At 42.9% G+C, this 14,040-nt stretch overlaps 1 protein-coding gene across 3 annotated transcripts in view; it reads right to left on the minus strand.

Annotated features, from left to right (window-relative positions):
* Positions 1-11,261: 11,261 nt before the first annotated feature.
* Positions 11,262-14,040, minus strand: part of SEC24C (SEC24 homolog C, COPII coat complex component) — a 36,284-nt gene continuing 33,505 nt past the window's right edge. For all 3 annotated transcript variants that reach the window (XM_033148595.1, XM_033148594.1, XM_033148593.1), the window contains 3 exons: positions 13,036-13,227; positions 11,923-12,012; positions 11,262-11,583 (listed from right to left, as the gene is read on the minus strand). In XM_033148595.1, coding sequence (XP_033004486.1) covers positions 11,443-11,583; positions 11,923-12,012; positions 13,036-13,227 — 423 coding nt within the window. In that variant the 3' untranslated portion in view covers positions 11,262-11,442. The remainder of the gene's footprint in view (positions 11,584-11,922; positions 12,013-13,035; positions 13,228-14,040) is intronic.

Consider the following 14,040-nt stretch of genomic DNA (forward strand, 5'->3'; position numbering starts at 1 on the left):
AAAGGATAGCCAGTCAATTGAAGGAGTTGCTGTTGAGAGGGAACAGCAAGGGGGTACTCAAATACAGAGTGGGAGGGGAATGGTCAATAGACAAGCTGTGAGACTGAACGGGATGCCCATTGGAATCAAGTAGTTAACAGGGACCTAGAAAGCAGTGGTTAATTTGTTCAGTAGTTGTCACTTCTAAGTCCACTAACAGCTGCTCTTTGTCAAAGAAAAACACTGGGCATGTAATTTGCAATGAGAAAACGTAATTCGAAAATGAAATCAAGGACATTAAAGCTATGCAATTTCAATAAGCACGTCTTCACTTATACACTACACATCAGTCAGCGATGCTACTCCTAATGTGCGCACTCCGTGCACTGGCTTCACCGGTGAGACTGTCCTTCGGGCTACAAGAGGAGAAATGGAAAAACGAAAAATTGTCTGGCTCCCTGTGACCTGCTTGGAGCAGAGAGGCTGGAAGTGGATAATGAGCTGCTACTTCACTGTCTGGTAAAGAACACGATATAGAAAGCAACCTGCTCTTTTATGCTGGAAGAACAAGTACAACTACTCTCTTGCCTGGGGTGGCAGATTGCCTTGCTTGTCTTAAAGATTTCCCAGTACAGTGGTATCTCCGGTTACGAACTTAATTCGTTCCGGAGGTCCGTTCTTAACCCAAAACCATTCTTAACCTGAGGCACACTTTCGCTAATGGGGCCTTCTGCTGCCGCCGCACCACTGACACATAACTTCTGCTTGCATCCCGGGGCAAAGTTCGCTACCAGGAGCATCTACGTCCGGGTTAGCGGAAGTGTTACCTGAAGTGTTTGTAAGGACAGTACATAACCCAAGGTTCCACTGTAACTGCTAGAGAATAGGAAGAGAATTTTAGGAGAATTCAACTCCTGTTGCTGCTGACAAAATCTAAACACATCCTGTCATCCACTGTTCAGAATCGAATTCATTCTCACAAACAGTTGTCACTCACATGTCTATTAACAGCCATTCTAGATCAGAACCGAACCATTCAAGGTGGCTCACAAAGCTAATTAGCATTTGGGTAATCTTCATGGGGAGAAAGTATATAGTTTGAGCCTTAACAGGAAGAAATATTGCACCCTGTGTTTAAAACACAGCATCCGTGTCCAACATTTCAACTTTTAGAAACTCATATACAATGGTACCTCGGGTTAAGAACTTAATTCGTTCTGGAGGTCCGTTCTTAACCTGAAACTGTTCTTAACTGAGGGCAGGTGTGGAGGATTCCCTGGTCCTGAATGGGGTAACTGTGCCCCTGAAGGACCAGGTACGCAGCCTGGGAGTCATTTTGGACTCACAGCTGTCCATGGAGGCGCAGGTTAATTCTGTGTCCAGGGCAGCTGTCTACCAGCTCCATCTGGTACGCAGGCTGAGACCCTACCTGCTCGCGGACTGTCTCACCAGAGTGGTGCATGCTCTGGTTATCTCCCTCTTGGACTACTGCAATGCGCTCTATGTGGGGCTACCTTTGAAGGTGACCCGGAAACTGCAATTAATCCAGAATGCGGCAGCTAGACTGGTGACTGGGAGTGGCCGCCGGGACCACACAACACCGGTCCTGAGAGATCTACATTGGCTCCCAGTGCGTTTCCGAGCACAATTCAAAGTGTTGGTGCTGACCTTTAAAGCCCTAAACGGCCTCGGTCCTGTATACCTGAAGGAGCGTCTCCACCCCCTTCATTCAGCCTGGACACTGAGATCCAGCGCCGAGGACCTTCTGGCAGTTCCCTCACTGCGAGAAGCAAAGCTATAGGGAACCAGGCAGAGGGCCTTCTCGGTAGTGGCGCCCGCCCTGTGGAACGCCCTCCCATCACAGGTCAAGGAAATAAATAACTACCTGACATTCAGAAAATACCTGAAGGCAGCCCTTTTTAGGGAAGTTTTTAATGTGTGATATTTTTGTATTTGATTTCTGTTGGAAGCCGCCCAGAGTGGCTGGGGAAATCCAGCCAGATGGGCGGGGTACAAATAATAATAATAATAATAATAATAATAATAATAATAATAATAATAATAAACCTGAAGCACCACTTTAGCTAATGGGACCTCCCGCTGCCGCTGCGCCACCAGAGCACGATTTCTGTTCTTATCCTGAAGCAAAGTTCTTAACCTGAAGCATTATTTCTGGGTTAGCGGAGTATGTAACCTGAAGCGTATGTAACCCAAGGTACCACTGTATGTACATTATGTACACCCAGTTCTCTTGGGGAAAGTATAATTGAGGTGAGATGCGCCCCAAAATAATCACAATGCAATACTTTGCCTTTCCTTAGTACCCTTGCACTCTGTTGTCACCACATCAACTGGACCAACCCAGAGTAGACCTATTGAAATGAATGGACCTACGGTAACTTAGTAATATTCATTGATTTCAATGGGCCTGAGTAAAACTTAATCAAATACCAGCCATGGCATACCAACAAATGCTTTTTTTGTTCTTTGTTTCCATAATGCATCATAACAATTGTTTTCATAACAAAAATGCATTTTACAACTTTGTTTACTCTGTAGGCAAAGCAAGTGAGTGTAAAATGTTCTCTTCTTCTTCTTCTTCTTCACTTTTTGCTATAATGCCAGACAGCCTGGGGTCACAATAGCAAAGAGTGAGAAGAGTTACTCCAATCCTGAGGGGGGAACCCACTGTTCTAAGATTATGTTAGTCAGGATTTCTTCCTGAACAAGAGATCAATGCAACTTCAAATACATTTTTAGGCCAGCTATACTGATAGCTTAACAAGGTGGTATCTGTCATTCTTCGGGAACAAATGAGCAGCCGTTCTCATAAGCGTAATGCTGGCAAAATAAAGTTTATAAATTCACATTAAGCTACAGATACTTATTATTAAAACCCAACACAATATCTCCCTTTATTACAGTGGCTGGCTCCCAAGTTAGAAACATAAAGGAGCTTTTTGAAAGCTAAAGTCTGTGCAAATACCAGTCCTGTGCCAGAGCTAAGTCTTCTGAAGCAACAATGGTTATTATTAGAGTAGTTCCCATTGCTTCAATCCCTTTATAAACCATTCTCTCCTCACCTCACTCTGCCACCCTCATTTGTTGATTCTTGAGCTTTTTCATGCCCCCCCCATTCATCATTACCATCTAAATGCAGAAGACCAATAAAATATTTGCCTCTAAAAAGAAGCATAAATAGCTTGTAGATTTGTATATATGTGCAATGTTTTTGCATGCTAGCTGCTACAAACTTTAGATTCGTAGATCTCGGCATAAAACAGGCCAATTGTTTCTATGACACATTCGAGGGTTATGGAAACTGAGCTTATGTTCCGTGCATAGCTAGCCAACCTATATAGCTATCCTGAGACTCTGCAGATGTGGTTGCATACCTGTCTCTCATCAACATTGAGCATGGCCAATAGTCTGGGATTGTGGCAACAAAAGTCCAACAGCCAGAGGATCAAATGTTAGCCACCTCTGCTTTATGGCTTCCACACAAGTTTCCACCCTGGCCTGTCCTCTCTTTTTACCCATGCATCTTTTCTTGAACTACCTGGGGGATAGGGAAAAGCAACCGAACCGTATTGGATCTCAAATAACATGATAAAATAATAAAGATTACAGCCCCTCCCCTATTTCCCAGGGACTGTCCCAGATTTACAGAAGCCACCCGGTTTCTGAGCCCGCTTTTCCTATTTTCATTGGAGAAATGTTGGAGGGCATGGAGTTATCTGACTTCCGAACCATCAGCCCTGAATAGGGAAGATTTTTAATGTTTTATTATGTTTCTTTCATATCCGATCTGAAGACAAACCATAGTATTAAAAAAAACAAAAAACTGTTGGAAGCCGCCCAGAGTGGCTGGGGCAACCCAGTCAGATGGGCGGGATATAAATGATAAAATTATTATTGTGGAATAGGAGATCTCTGTTTTCATCAGAGAAATGTTGGAGGGTATGAGATCATGGCTTGTATCCAGTGCATCCCATCAGTGTAAATATTCCTGCTTGTGCATGGTGACTCCCCTTCTTCCTTCCCCTGCATGAACTCTTTGTCCTCTCCAAATCTGCTCTGGAGGGTTGCGTGAGGCCCCCAAGAACAGATCAGGGGGAAAGAAGTCCTGTTGTGTAGGCTTAAATCCTGACACTGGCAGGTGCCTACTTAGTGCTGCATTTAATACAAGCAACAGTTTGTATACCTCTTATTGAATGGTTGACTTTGTACACAGAATGAGTTTGCTTGGTAAAGAACATACCTGATTAAAACTAGTGCTGTGACAGCTCTTGACACACATAAAACTGGACTTGAAGATATTTACAGAATTAAGAATGCACCTTTGTGAACAGGGGAAAATGTTTCCCAGGAGGAAAATACACTTTAGAAACAAATTCGTTTGGTTCCTCTTCATCACACACACAGCCCAACAAGACAATGACAAAAATCTACCGACAGCATACAAATCAATATGGCTAACCTGATCAAAAACACTCACCCATCCCACTCACACAGAAAACCAAAGACCACTGCAGCCAACCACAAATGAACGATCACATCCTACACCAACCTGACCTCTCTCACCACCAAAGGAACACAAGTGAACAACAGAGAACCTGCACAAACAACGCTGACACCAAACCCTACATATATTAAGTAAAATAGAAGCATCGTAACCCCACCCACCTCTTTCCCCCTTTTCTTCCTAATGTCTCAACAAATGAAATTGACTTGTAAAAATGCTACATGGAAAAAATACGAGACATTGCACTACCTTTGTAAATCAATAAAATCTTTAATAAAAAAATACTTTAAAAAAAGAAATAAATTCGTTTTAGTTGTCACTGTTCCTAACTCCATTCAATTTCCCATAGCAAGATAATGCATCATCGTCAGCCTAATGAGACAATCACTTTAGGAATCGTAGTCCCTACAAATTATGGTAAGATGCAGTATCATAAAGTGTACTGTTCATAACATTAAACTGTATTTTAGTCCATAGAGATGTAGTTATTTGTGTACTGTTTAACTGATAGGCGATGTGAATTCATGTTGTAATGTCAACTATGTGTTATATAAAATGAAATATATAAAAACAACAGACTCTACAAATTAATGTTGAATATTTATGAGCGCAACCATTTATGACTCTTAATGTTAAGTCCTGTTGACCACGTTCAAAGTAATTTAAGAAAAAAACAGTGCTTTCTGAAATGACTTTACAGCAGCAGAAATGCTACTTTTCTTTGCTCCAGAGCCGAGGTTTGCTCCATATGAAGCAGCAGCAAATGAAACAATGCCAAAATCTTATCTGAATTGGTCTTTCCTTCATGCCATTAAAAAATGTAGTCTCCAGAGTGAGAATACCATATGAATATTATTTTTAACTTGCCCCAGAACAACTGCTCTGGCACTGGTAAATCTGTGCATACTCTAATTGGTATTCATAACACAAAAAGAGCCCTGACTTTGTGCATGTAATTCCCAAAATCTCCCCCGGTGTGGTTCATTCATTAACGTGACTGGGAAGGCTTCACCCTGATCAAAGCCCTGCCAGTAATCCTGCAGCCACATCTCCTTCCTGCTGAAACACAGAAAAGGAGTGCCAACAAACCCAAACAAACCATAAGAAAGACCGTGCTTATAGGTATAGCCTGCAATTAAACCTACATGACAAAATGAAGCAGGATGCTCACAACCGTGATACAGCAATAAAAGCAGCTCACACATTTGCCAAGCTAAGTAGGGTTTCAGGTTGGATGGGGGGCATGGGACCGTGTGTTGAGATTCCTGCATTGCAGGGGGTTGGACTAGATAACCCTCAGGGTCCCTTCCAACTCTACGAGTCTCTGATTCTATGAAGCCACACTTACATTTCCCTGTTAATACTGAGAAGCATCCAGTTTGGTTTAACTCTCTGCTGCCACCAGCTGTTCAGAATTTCATCAGGTCTATGTGCCTTTAAAAAAAACAACACAGAAATGAATACCCATGCCTGCAATTTTTTTAAAAAAGGAAGCAAGCAATCTGTTCGGTATATATGATTTGGCAGGGGGTTGACAGTAGAGGGGAAAATATTTAAAAAGATAAACAGATATTACAACACATAAAAAGCTAAGACATAATAAACTCCAGGATGTCTTTTGGCGTTTTATAGCTAGAGATGTGGTTTTGTAGTTAGGGTTTACATGAATAGCTTGTGGTTTCAAGCCTTATTTCTTTAAGTGTAAGCTTTAATCGTTTATACAGTGGTCCTGGGTTGCTTGCCGTTGGAAATAGGACAATTCGTTCAGCCAACATCTCAATAGTTTTAAGAAATTACTTTCGTAGTGTGCCTGCAAGCTATTTTTGTGCAGTCATGGAAACCTACTTGAAAACAAGTTATGTATGCAGCCAGGCATTTTTCTAAGAAGATAGATCCCATGCTACAAACACTATATTGACAAACAGGAACTTGGCTTCTTTACAAGCAAAATGGCAAGGAATTGAAAGGCCTCAACAGGTAGAAACATCAGGGCATCTTAAAAGTGTTTTGGGCATTTGTCCAATGGGCTATTATTTGTAATAACCAAGGGGGGGCGTCATGCGTGTGTGACATGTGCAACACGCAACATCATACGACAATGACAAATGCTGCGCAACCCAGGGCAATATTCCGCCAGGCTGCATGGTATCTCCAAAGGCTGTACACCGGGGGGGGGGAGGGGGGCAGATGAGGAAGGGCTCCGCCTCTTCTGCCCCTCTCAAGATTTGGGACTCAGCCACATCCCAATAGACTTTGGGGGGGGGTTGCTGAAGATACCTCGGCCCTATAGAGCAGGCACCCATGCCTTATATCCCCGTCACTGAATGCTGAGATTAATTCTGTGGCAAGTAGCATGTACTATCAGCCAGTATTGGCTGCTAAGAAGCCAACGACCCATTTCCAAGGTGGTCTTGTTAAGCCTTCTAATAAAAAATTCAGAAACAGATTTCCTGAAAGACCAGCTGCCCTTGTATATATATGCCTTTAATATCACTTAAATATGGGGGAACTACTCATGGGACGGCACCATACATATTATCACAGGGTGGTGATATGGCTTTCCCCCTGCCATATATGAATCATGCAGCAAACCATCAGCTGTTTCAGACGTCTTCTGACAATTTATAATTTTGTCAGGCTTTCTGACACCCGTAAGATTGGACTGTGTTGTATGTGTCTGACACTTCCAAATTCCTATTTTATCTACTTTTTTGTGTTTTTATATTGCTGTTTTACAGGTTTGAGGGAGGAAAATTTGCACCAAACCACCCAGATCCTCAAATACTTAGGTTGCAATTCTAACCCCTCTGCAAAGAAGCCTCATTTAATTCAACGGGGCTTATTAGTGTATATGGTTAGACTTGCACTGTAAATTGCTGTAAATGAGAAGTTTAAAAAAATATAGTTGGAGGGCAAGGGAAGGAATTTGTGAAATGAGGGAGGTGGTGGTGGTTGCTTTTCAACCACAGGAAGTTCTCTTCAAATACATGGCTAGCTTGCACAATCAGAACCTGCCCTTCTTGGCAAAGCAGATCTGCTCCTTGACACCCACCAACATACAGGCAGGCAGGAACAAGGATGACAACCTCTCACACAAAAATGTCTACCAACTTTTCTAGCCAGAGGGAGGCAAGCAATACAAAAAATTCAGGGTCCCATCCCCCACCCCCCCCGCCGCCGCAATATTTTTAATGTATGCATGAGACCATACCCAGTATTTATTTCCTAAGCAGCTTTGTGAATGAGCAGGAATTTGAAACTAGGTCTCCCCAGCTGTAGTCCTATACTAACCCTTATATTGCAGTCTTACTCACTGTTTGAGGGGGTGAGTGGGAGTGAATCAATGGGAATATTTTTGCCGTAAATGAAATACCGTATTTTTCGTTCCATAGGGCGCACCTCGTTTTTAGAGGAGGAAACAAGAATTTTTCTGGTTTTCCTCCTCTAAAAGGATCAGCTAAGTTTTGCAGCTTTTTTGCAAAGGGAAAAGCCCTGGTTTTTTGAGGATCAGCTAAAGGTTTTGCAGCTTTTTTGCAAAGGGAAAAACCCTGTTTTTTTTGAGGATCAGCTAAGTTTTGCAGCTTTTTTGCAAAGGGGGGAAAGCAAAGAGGAAAAGCCCCATTTTTATGGGGTTCAACTCACATTTCTGCAGCTTCTAAAGGGAGCCTTTTCTAGAGTTTCCAGACAGATAATCTAATCAGCCAGTCACATGTCGCTGGGGAAACAAACAACCTCCCTCTGCAGCACATTCAACAATGGAGAGCGGGGCTGAAAGGGAGCAGACTCTTATCTCTCTCCAGATCTCTTGCTGATCAGCTGCTGAGCGGGGTCCTTTCAACACCCCCTTTTCTCTTTGTAAAATAAAAAGCATGATCCTCTTTTGGCCCCCGGGGAATTCAGCTCCAGGGACCAGCATTCGCTCCATAAGACGCACAGATATTTCCCCATACTTTTTAGGAGGAAAAAAGTGTGTCTTATGGAGTGAAAAATACGGTACTGCTTCTCAGCATAAAACATTGCAGCAGCCTGCTACCTTTTAAGCCATACCTTTCTTCCTTGCCTTCTTTGCTGTGTTGCATCCTTGGGAGCAAGTTCTGTTGAATCCAGTATGTCCTTATTCTGAGCAGACCTACGTAGGATCGTATGTGAATTCTTCCATCTTCCTCTTACCTCTCAAACACAGGCTCGCCCCCAATGCAACTAACCTTGAGGGCAAAGCAGGCCTGCTGAGATGATGCTTGAAGACTTATTTTTAAGGCACACCAGCAGCAGAACTAAATAGTGAAGAAAAGCAAGTAGCAAAAAAGGCAACTGGATAATGATCACAGTTGTGGACAGAAAAACCAGGATGAATTGCTAACTCTCCAAACAAACAAATCAGGAATGGATTCCACTGTAGAAGTATTTTGATGCTCCTGTGATTGCTTCTGGACTTGGAATCAAAGGCAGCAACAGCCGATAAGCAACAATTATTAACAGTAGTAGCAGCAATATCAGTGATTTAAGAGAAGTAAACCTCATTTCTATTTGAGCAACCACGTAAGAATTATGCAATAGCACACTGACCAAAATGGGCTACGAAGATAATCTATATTCATGAAAATAGGAAGCTATGGGGGAGCATCTTTTCAAGATGGTGTTTTCATTTTATGAGAAGGCCATGTATGCCAATATGTTTCACCGCATTCCTAACAGGAAGTGAAGGTCATTGTATTGAAAGCTGAAATGTGTTTAATCCAGAAAGCAAAACATTATAAGCACCTTACGGAATTCTTTCTGATATCGTTGCAAATAACAGTTTTATTTGCCATGACAGAACTTGATTGAGTCACCTCCACACCAGCTCTCTCCCATCCCCAAAATACAGGGCTTGGAAAAAAATAATCAGTATTTATTTACTAACAATGACATAAAATACATCTTCATATATTTTTATTTCTTTACAAATTAAAAGATGCATTGAAAAAAGTGAAGAAAGATTTATGATCGAATATTTTCTTTTATATTAATTCTAGAAATTAGTATTCTGGAAGTCCGGTTGTGGAGTCTTGGGGAGCAAATCTCTTCACTGGTTTAACAGATTTCTAATTTTTTTGGTTGGAGACAGTATGTATGTTTGGCAGGAGGAAGGGGGGGGGGGGTTAGCCACACTTGCAAATGTGTTTAAGACTGCTGAGAAACTCACTGAGGTGTAGCCAGTTAACAGTTTTTGGGATATTCCCTTTCACTGTGTGATGAAAGGGAAGACAAACTAGCTGCAGAAGAAGGAAAAATATTTACAAACACACACGCATACACACACTATAGTTCAAGGGACTAGAAACCACACTCCTGGATTATTTAATCTGTCATATACATAAGGTTTCAACTTCAATTTTCAATGGCAGATGGAATAAATGCTTTACTTATATTCAGTCTTAATCCATCATTTGTCTAAGCGATCAACCTCCCTGCTTTTCCTTTTTTTCATGTTTCGGTGCTGCCGGTTCCCCAGTACATTCTCGGCACTGCAAGAATTCCTAAGTGTAGCATTAGAAACAAAAGGTTAGTGTCTTTTTAAAAATGAATGAGCCCTTTGACTCCTAGAGTCTCAAACTCATCATCTTTCTGTCTAGTACAAAGCAGAATACTTTCTGTTCAGCCTTGGAGAAGTCAACCATAAGCCTGCTTGATTTGTTGTAACAAGACCACAAGCAGGCATGCCACAGATATCCTACACCGATGGACTAATAAGAACTGCCCAGATGTAGTCATTTAAGTGCTGCATGACCAAAATTATTCAGAGCTACTAAAGGTTTGAATTTCAGAATACATTAGTGGCATGATTTGAACCTTATGTTATGAATATGAGCAACTCCTTCTGCATGGTGCTACAGGACTTCTCAGTGCTTCTTGGATACAATTCAAACTGAGTGTCTCTCCAAGCAAACTCCTGTGCTGCATATAAACAAAACTTTTTCAAAGTGATAAGAAGGGGAAAGCACGGCCATCTCCTTTGAAAAAGATATTCCAGACAAAACCCTACCATGTGAATGGAAAGAGGCAACAGACCACCAAAGCAAGAGGACACTGGCAGAGAGAGAGAAAGAGAGAAAGAGAGAAAGAAAGAAAGAAAGAAAGAAAGAAAGAAAGAAAGAAAGAAAGAAAGAGAAAAGATGCTGTTTTTCTCAAGGGGTGGTGGAGGCAACACCTGTCTATACCAACCCCGATTAATTTCACTTTCCCCAAAACAGCACCTGCTCATTATCACTCACTTATTCCAAGGCATATCCACACAGCAAAGCAACTACAGTGAAGGCATGCCTACCCTGCTATTTTGCCTAACAGCTCAGGTGTTTCCTAGAAGATGCCACTGTATAACTTGCTTACAGTATATAGCTCTATCCACTTATAAGTGAAGGTGTAAAAACACCCAGCTTGGCTGCTATATCAATCTCCTACTCTTTGGTTGAACAGGGCCTGCCACCTTCCACTCCCCCCACAGCCTGCCCGCCCCCCCCCCCCCAAACTGGCTCCTTTTCATACAGAGTATCACATGCACAAACTTAACACCCACTATGTGGTTCTGAAGAGTAATCACCTTTTCACCTGATGCTTAATCTTGTATAGTGAAACTCAAATGACATTTGTTATTACAGAACTGGGGGGCTGGGGGGCAGGAGGTACAGATACCTGCCAAGCATGAGAGGAGGGCACAGGTCCAAGGCCTGGAATCAAATAACATTCCCACACCCACCCCTATAGCTGATGTTTCGTCTGTCCATGCCTCACTTCTTCAAAGGGTTTTGGGAGATGCTGAAAATGTTTATGCACAGTGTATTAAAAATTATGGAATTGTACAGCTTTCTGTATTGTCCTTCTCGAAGGAGCTGGGCCCATTCATCAGGCGGTTAGTGAACATAGAAGTGTCAGTGCTGGAATCCAGCATATCTCCAGCTCTAGCTCAGCAACTGGCGGATCTCCTTGTGCATGTGACAGAGGAAGTCCACATATGAAGCACCCCCGTTCATGCTCTTATCTTCCACCAAAAAGTGTTTGAACAGCAAATCCAGTTTGTCTTCCTGCTTGACAATCATGAGCTACAAAGCAAAAGGAAAATGTTAGTACGGTAAGATGTTAGAGAGTGGTGCCTTTAGTGCAAAGTATTAATGGAACCTTGGAAGTTCTAGCACTGGCTAGCTATGGTTTGTACAACCAAGTAAGTTTCCGACACAATATAATGAAGCCCCGTTCTAAACTGCATAGGGAAAACACTGTTAGAACCCACTGTGAGGTTCTAGAAACTGCAGGTACTACGGTACTGTGATAGTCCCCCCCCCCAGATTAGTCAAACATAAGTTTCATATACATTATTTGATGCACAGAGATTACAGAAGGCAACGATTAAAAAAACCCAATCACAAGCAAGCATCAATTACCTTCATATAGCGTGATCTTTGAGACTGGAACATATCAATGACGGACCGTACTCTCTTCGAAAAGGGATTGTCCAAAACTGGCAGCATGCACTGCAACACAAGAGTCAGAACATCTCACAGAAGATCAAGAACCACTTAAAATATCCATTCACACATGGGCCGGCTGAGTTATTTACTAGGCACAAATATGTCACAGTCAATAGAGGTACTAAACAGCTAGCTTGGATCTTCTCAAAACTATCAAGAAGGAACATTCCCAGTTCAACACACACACAGAAAATGATGGATGCATCACATAAACCACCCTGACCTACATGTAGAAGAGCTACCCAACCTTGCCGAAACTCTTTCCACAGCACTGCTCACTCTTACTCGTGATTTGCAAGTGCCACAGCTCAGTGGCAAAGCATCTGCACTACAAATAAGGTAAAGGTAAAGGGACCCCTGACCATTAGGTCCAGTCATGTCCGACTCTGGGGTTGCAGCGCTCATCTCGCGTTACTGGCCGAGGGAGCCGGCGTACAGCTTCCGGATCATGTGGCCAGCATGACTAAGCCACATTCTGGTGAACCAGAGCAGCACACGGAAACACCATTTACCTTCCCACCGGAGCAGTACCTATTTATCTACTTGCACTTTGACGTGCTTTCGAACTGCTAGGTGGGCAGGAGCAACGGGAGCTCACCCCGTCGCAGGGATTCGAACCGCCGACCCTCTGATCAACAAGCCCTAGGCTTTGTGGTTTAACCCACAGTACGACCCGCGTCCCATAGCACTACATGTAGATGCTCCCAAATTCAACCCCTGGCATCACAAGGTAGGGCTGGGAATGTCCCCAGTCCGAAATCTAGGAGAACTACAGCTGGTCAGTGTAAACAATACTGAGCTACATGGACCAATGTTTTAGGTATGGAATTGTAAGTAACTGATCTGTTCCATCTATTGTGTTAAGGAGTCAAAAGACAAATCAGAGAGTTTGGGCCCTTACACAGGGCTGGTCCCATTATTCAGAATCTTGTCAGATCTTTTGGGGGAAATCCTGCAAGCAGAAAGTTAGGCAGCACCCTAAGACTGAGGAGAAATCTTCTTGTTGCCCAGCATGACCCCACTTACCATATTGCTGCTGATTTGGCTAAAAGATGCCACTCCAAAGAGGTTCTGGATCAGCCCTTGCTGAACATTTGCTCCTACCCACAAAAAGATGTTCAGCCCATTTTCTAGCAGATATATGTCACCCTTGGAGAGCCGCTCTTCAGAGTTTCTGATTGCTGGTGGTAAGGAGTCACTGTTGGGATCTATCTTGGTCTGTAGATATAGAACTGGAGTCACTGTGCTGTGGGACATTTGCAAGTTCACAACAATACTATACAGGATCAACGGTTTTGCAAATACCCACTGATTCGCACAGACTGGTACAGTATGTGGCATTCGTAAAACTCTCAGAATCCCATCTTTCGTTTAAAAAGACATGTTCAGGAGGAGGGCTGTAATTCAGCAGTACAGTACACGCTTTGCAAGCAAATGGGCACAGATTCAACCCCCAACCTCTCCAAGTTGGGCTAGAAAATACTTCTGTCTGAAATCTTGGACAGCTGCTGTCCATGACTGGACCAAGCTGATTTGCTTCATTTATATCCCACCCTTATTACATGGGACCTTGGGGGCAAGTCACAACCATTTCAAACACAGTAACAACAAAACTGACCACACTTCACAAAATATATCGGTTAGAATGGCAAAGTAACTCAGTGCACAAAGAGCTCCCAGGCGCATAATGGCCCACTCAGAAAGCGTGGTGGAAGAGGTGAACCACACACATCTACAACAGAATGATGAGGAAATAAAGAGCTACACTGGGAACAAGGGAATCAAACCAACCTTACACAGTGGTTGAATCAAAAGTTGTCACAGGAGGGAAAGGGGCCTGATTTGAATCATGCTAAGCAGTTGCAGAGCCCAGGAGACCCAGCCTACGCCATTTCCTCCCTAGGGGTAGGAGGAGATCACTCCCCAGAGTGGCTGGGAAAACCAGGCCAGATGGGCAGGGTATAAATAATAAAACTATTATTATTATTCGCCAAGAGGCTTCTACAGAGGCTGCATGGCTGCTGAGGCAGC

This window comes from Lacerta agilis, chromosome 5 (assembly GCF_009819535.1).
Source record: "Lacerta agilis isolate rLacAgi1 chromosome 5, rLacAgi1.pri, whole genome shotgun sequence".
In the NCBI taxonomy this organism is placed as follows: domain Eukaryota; kingdom Metazoa; phylum Chordata; class Lepidosauria; order Squamata; family Lacertidae; genus Lacerta; species Lacerta agilis.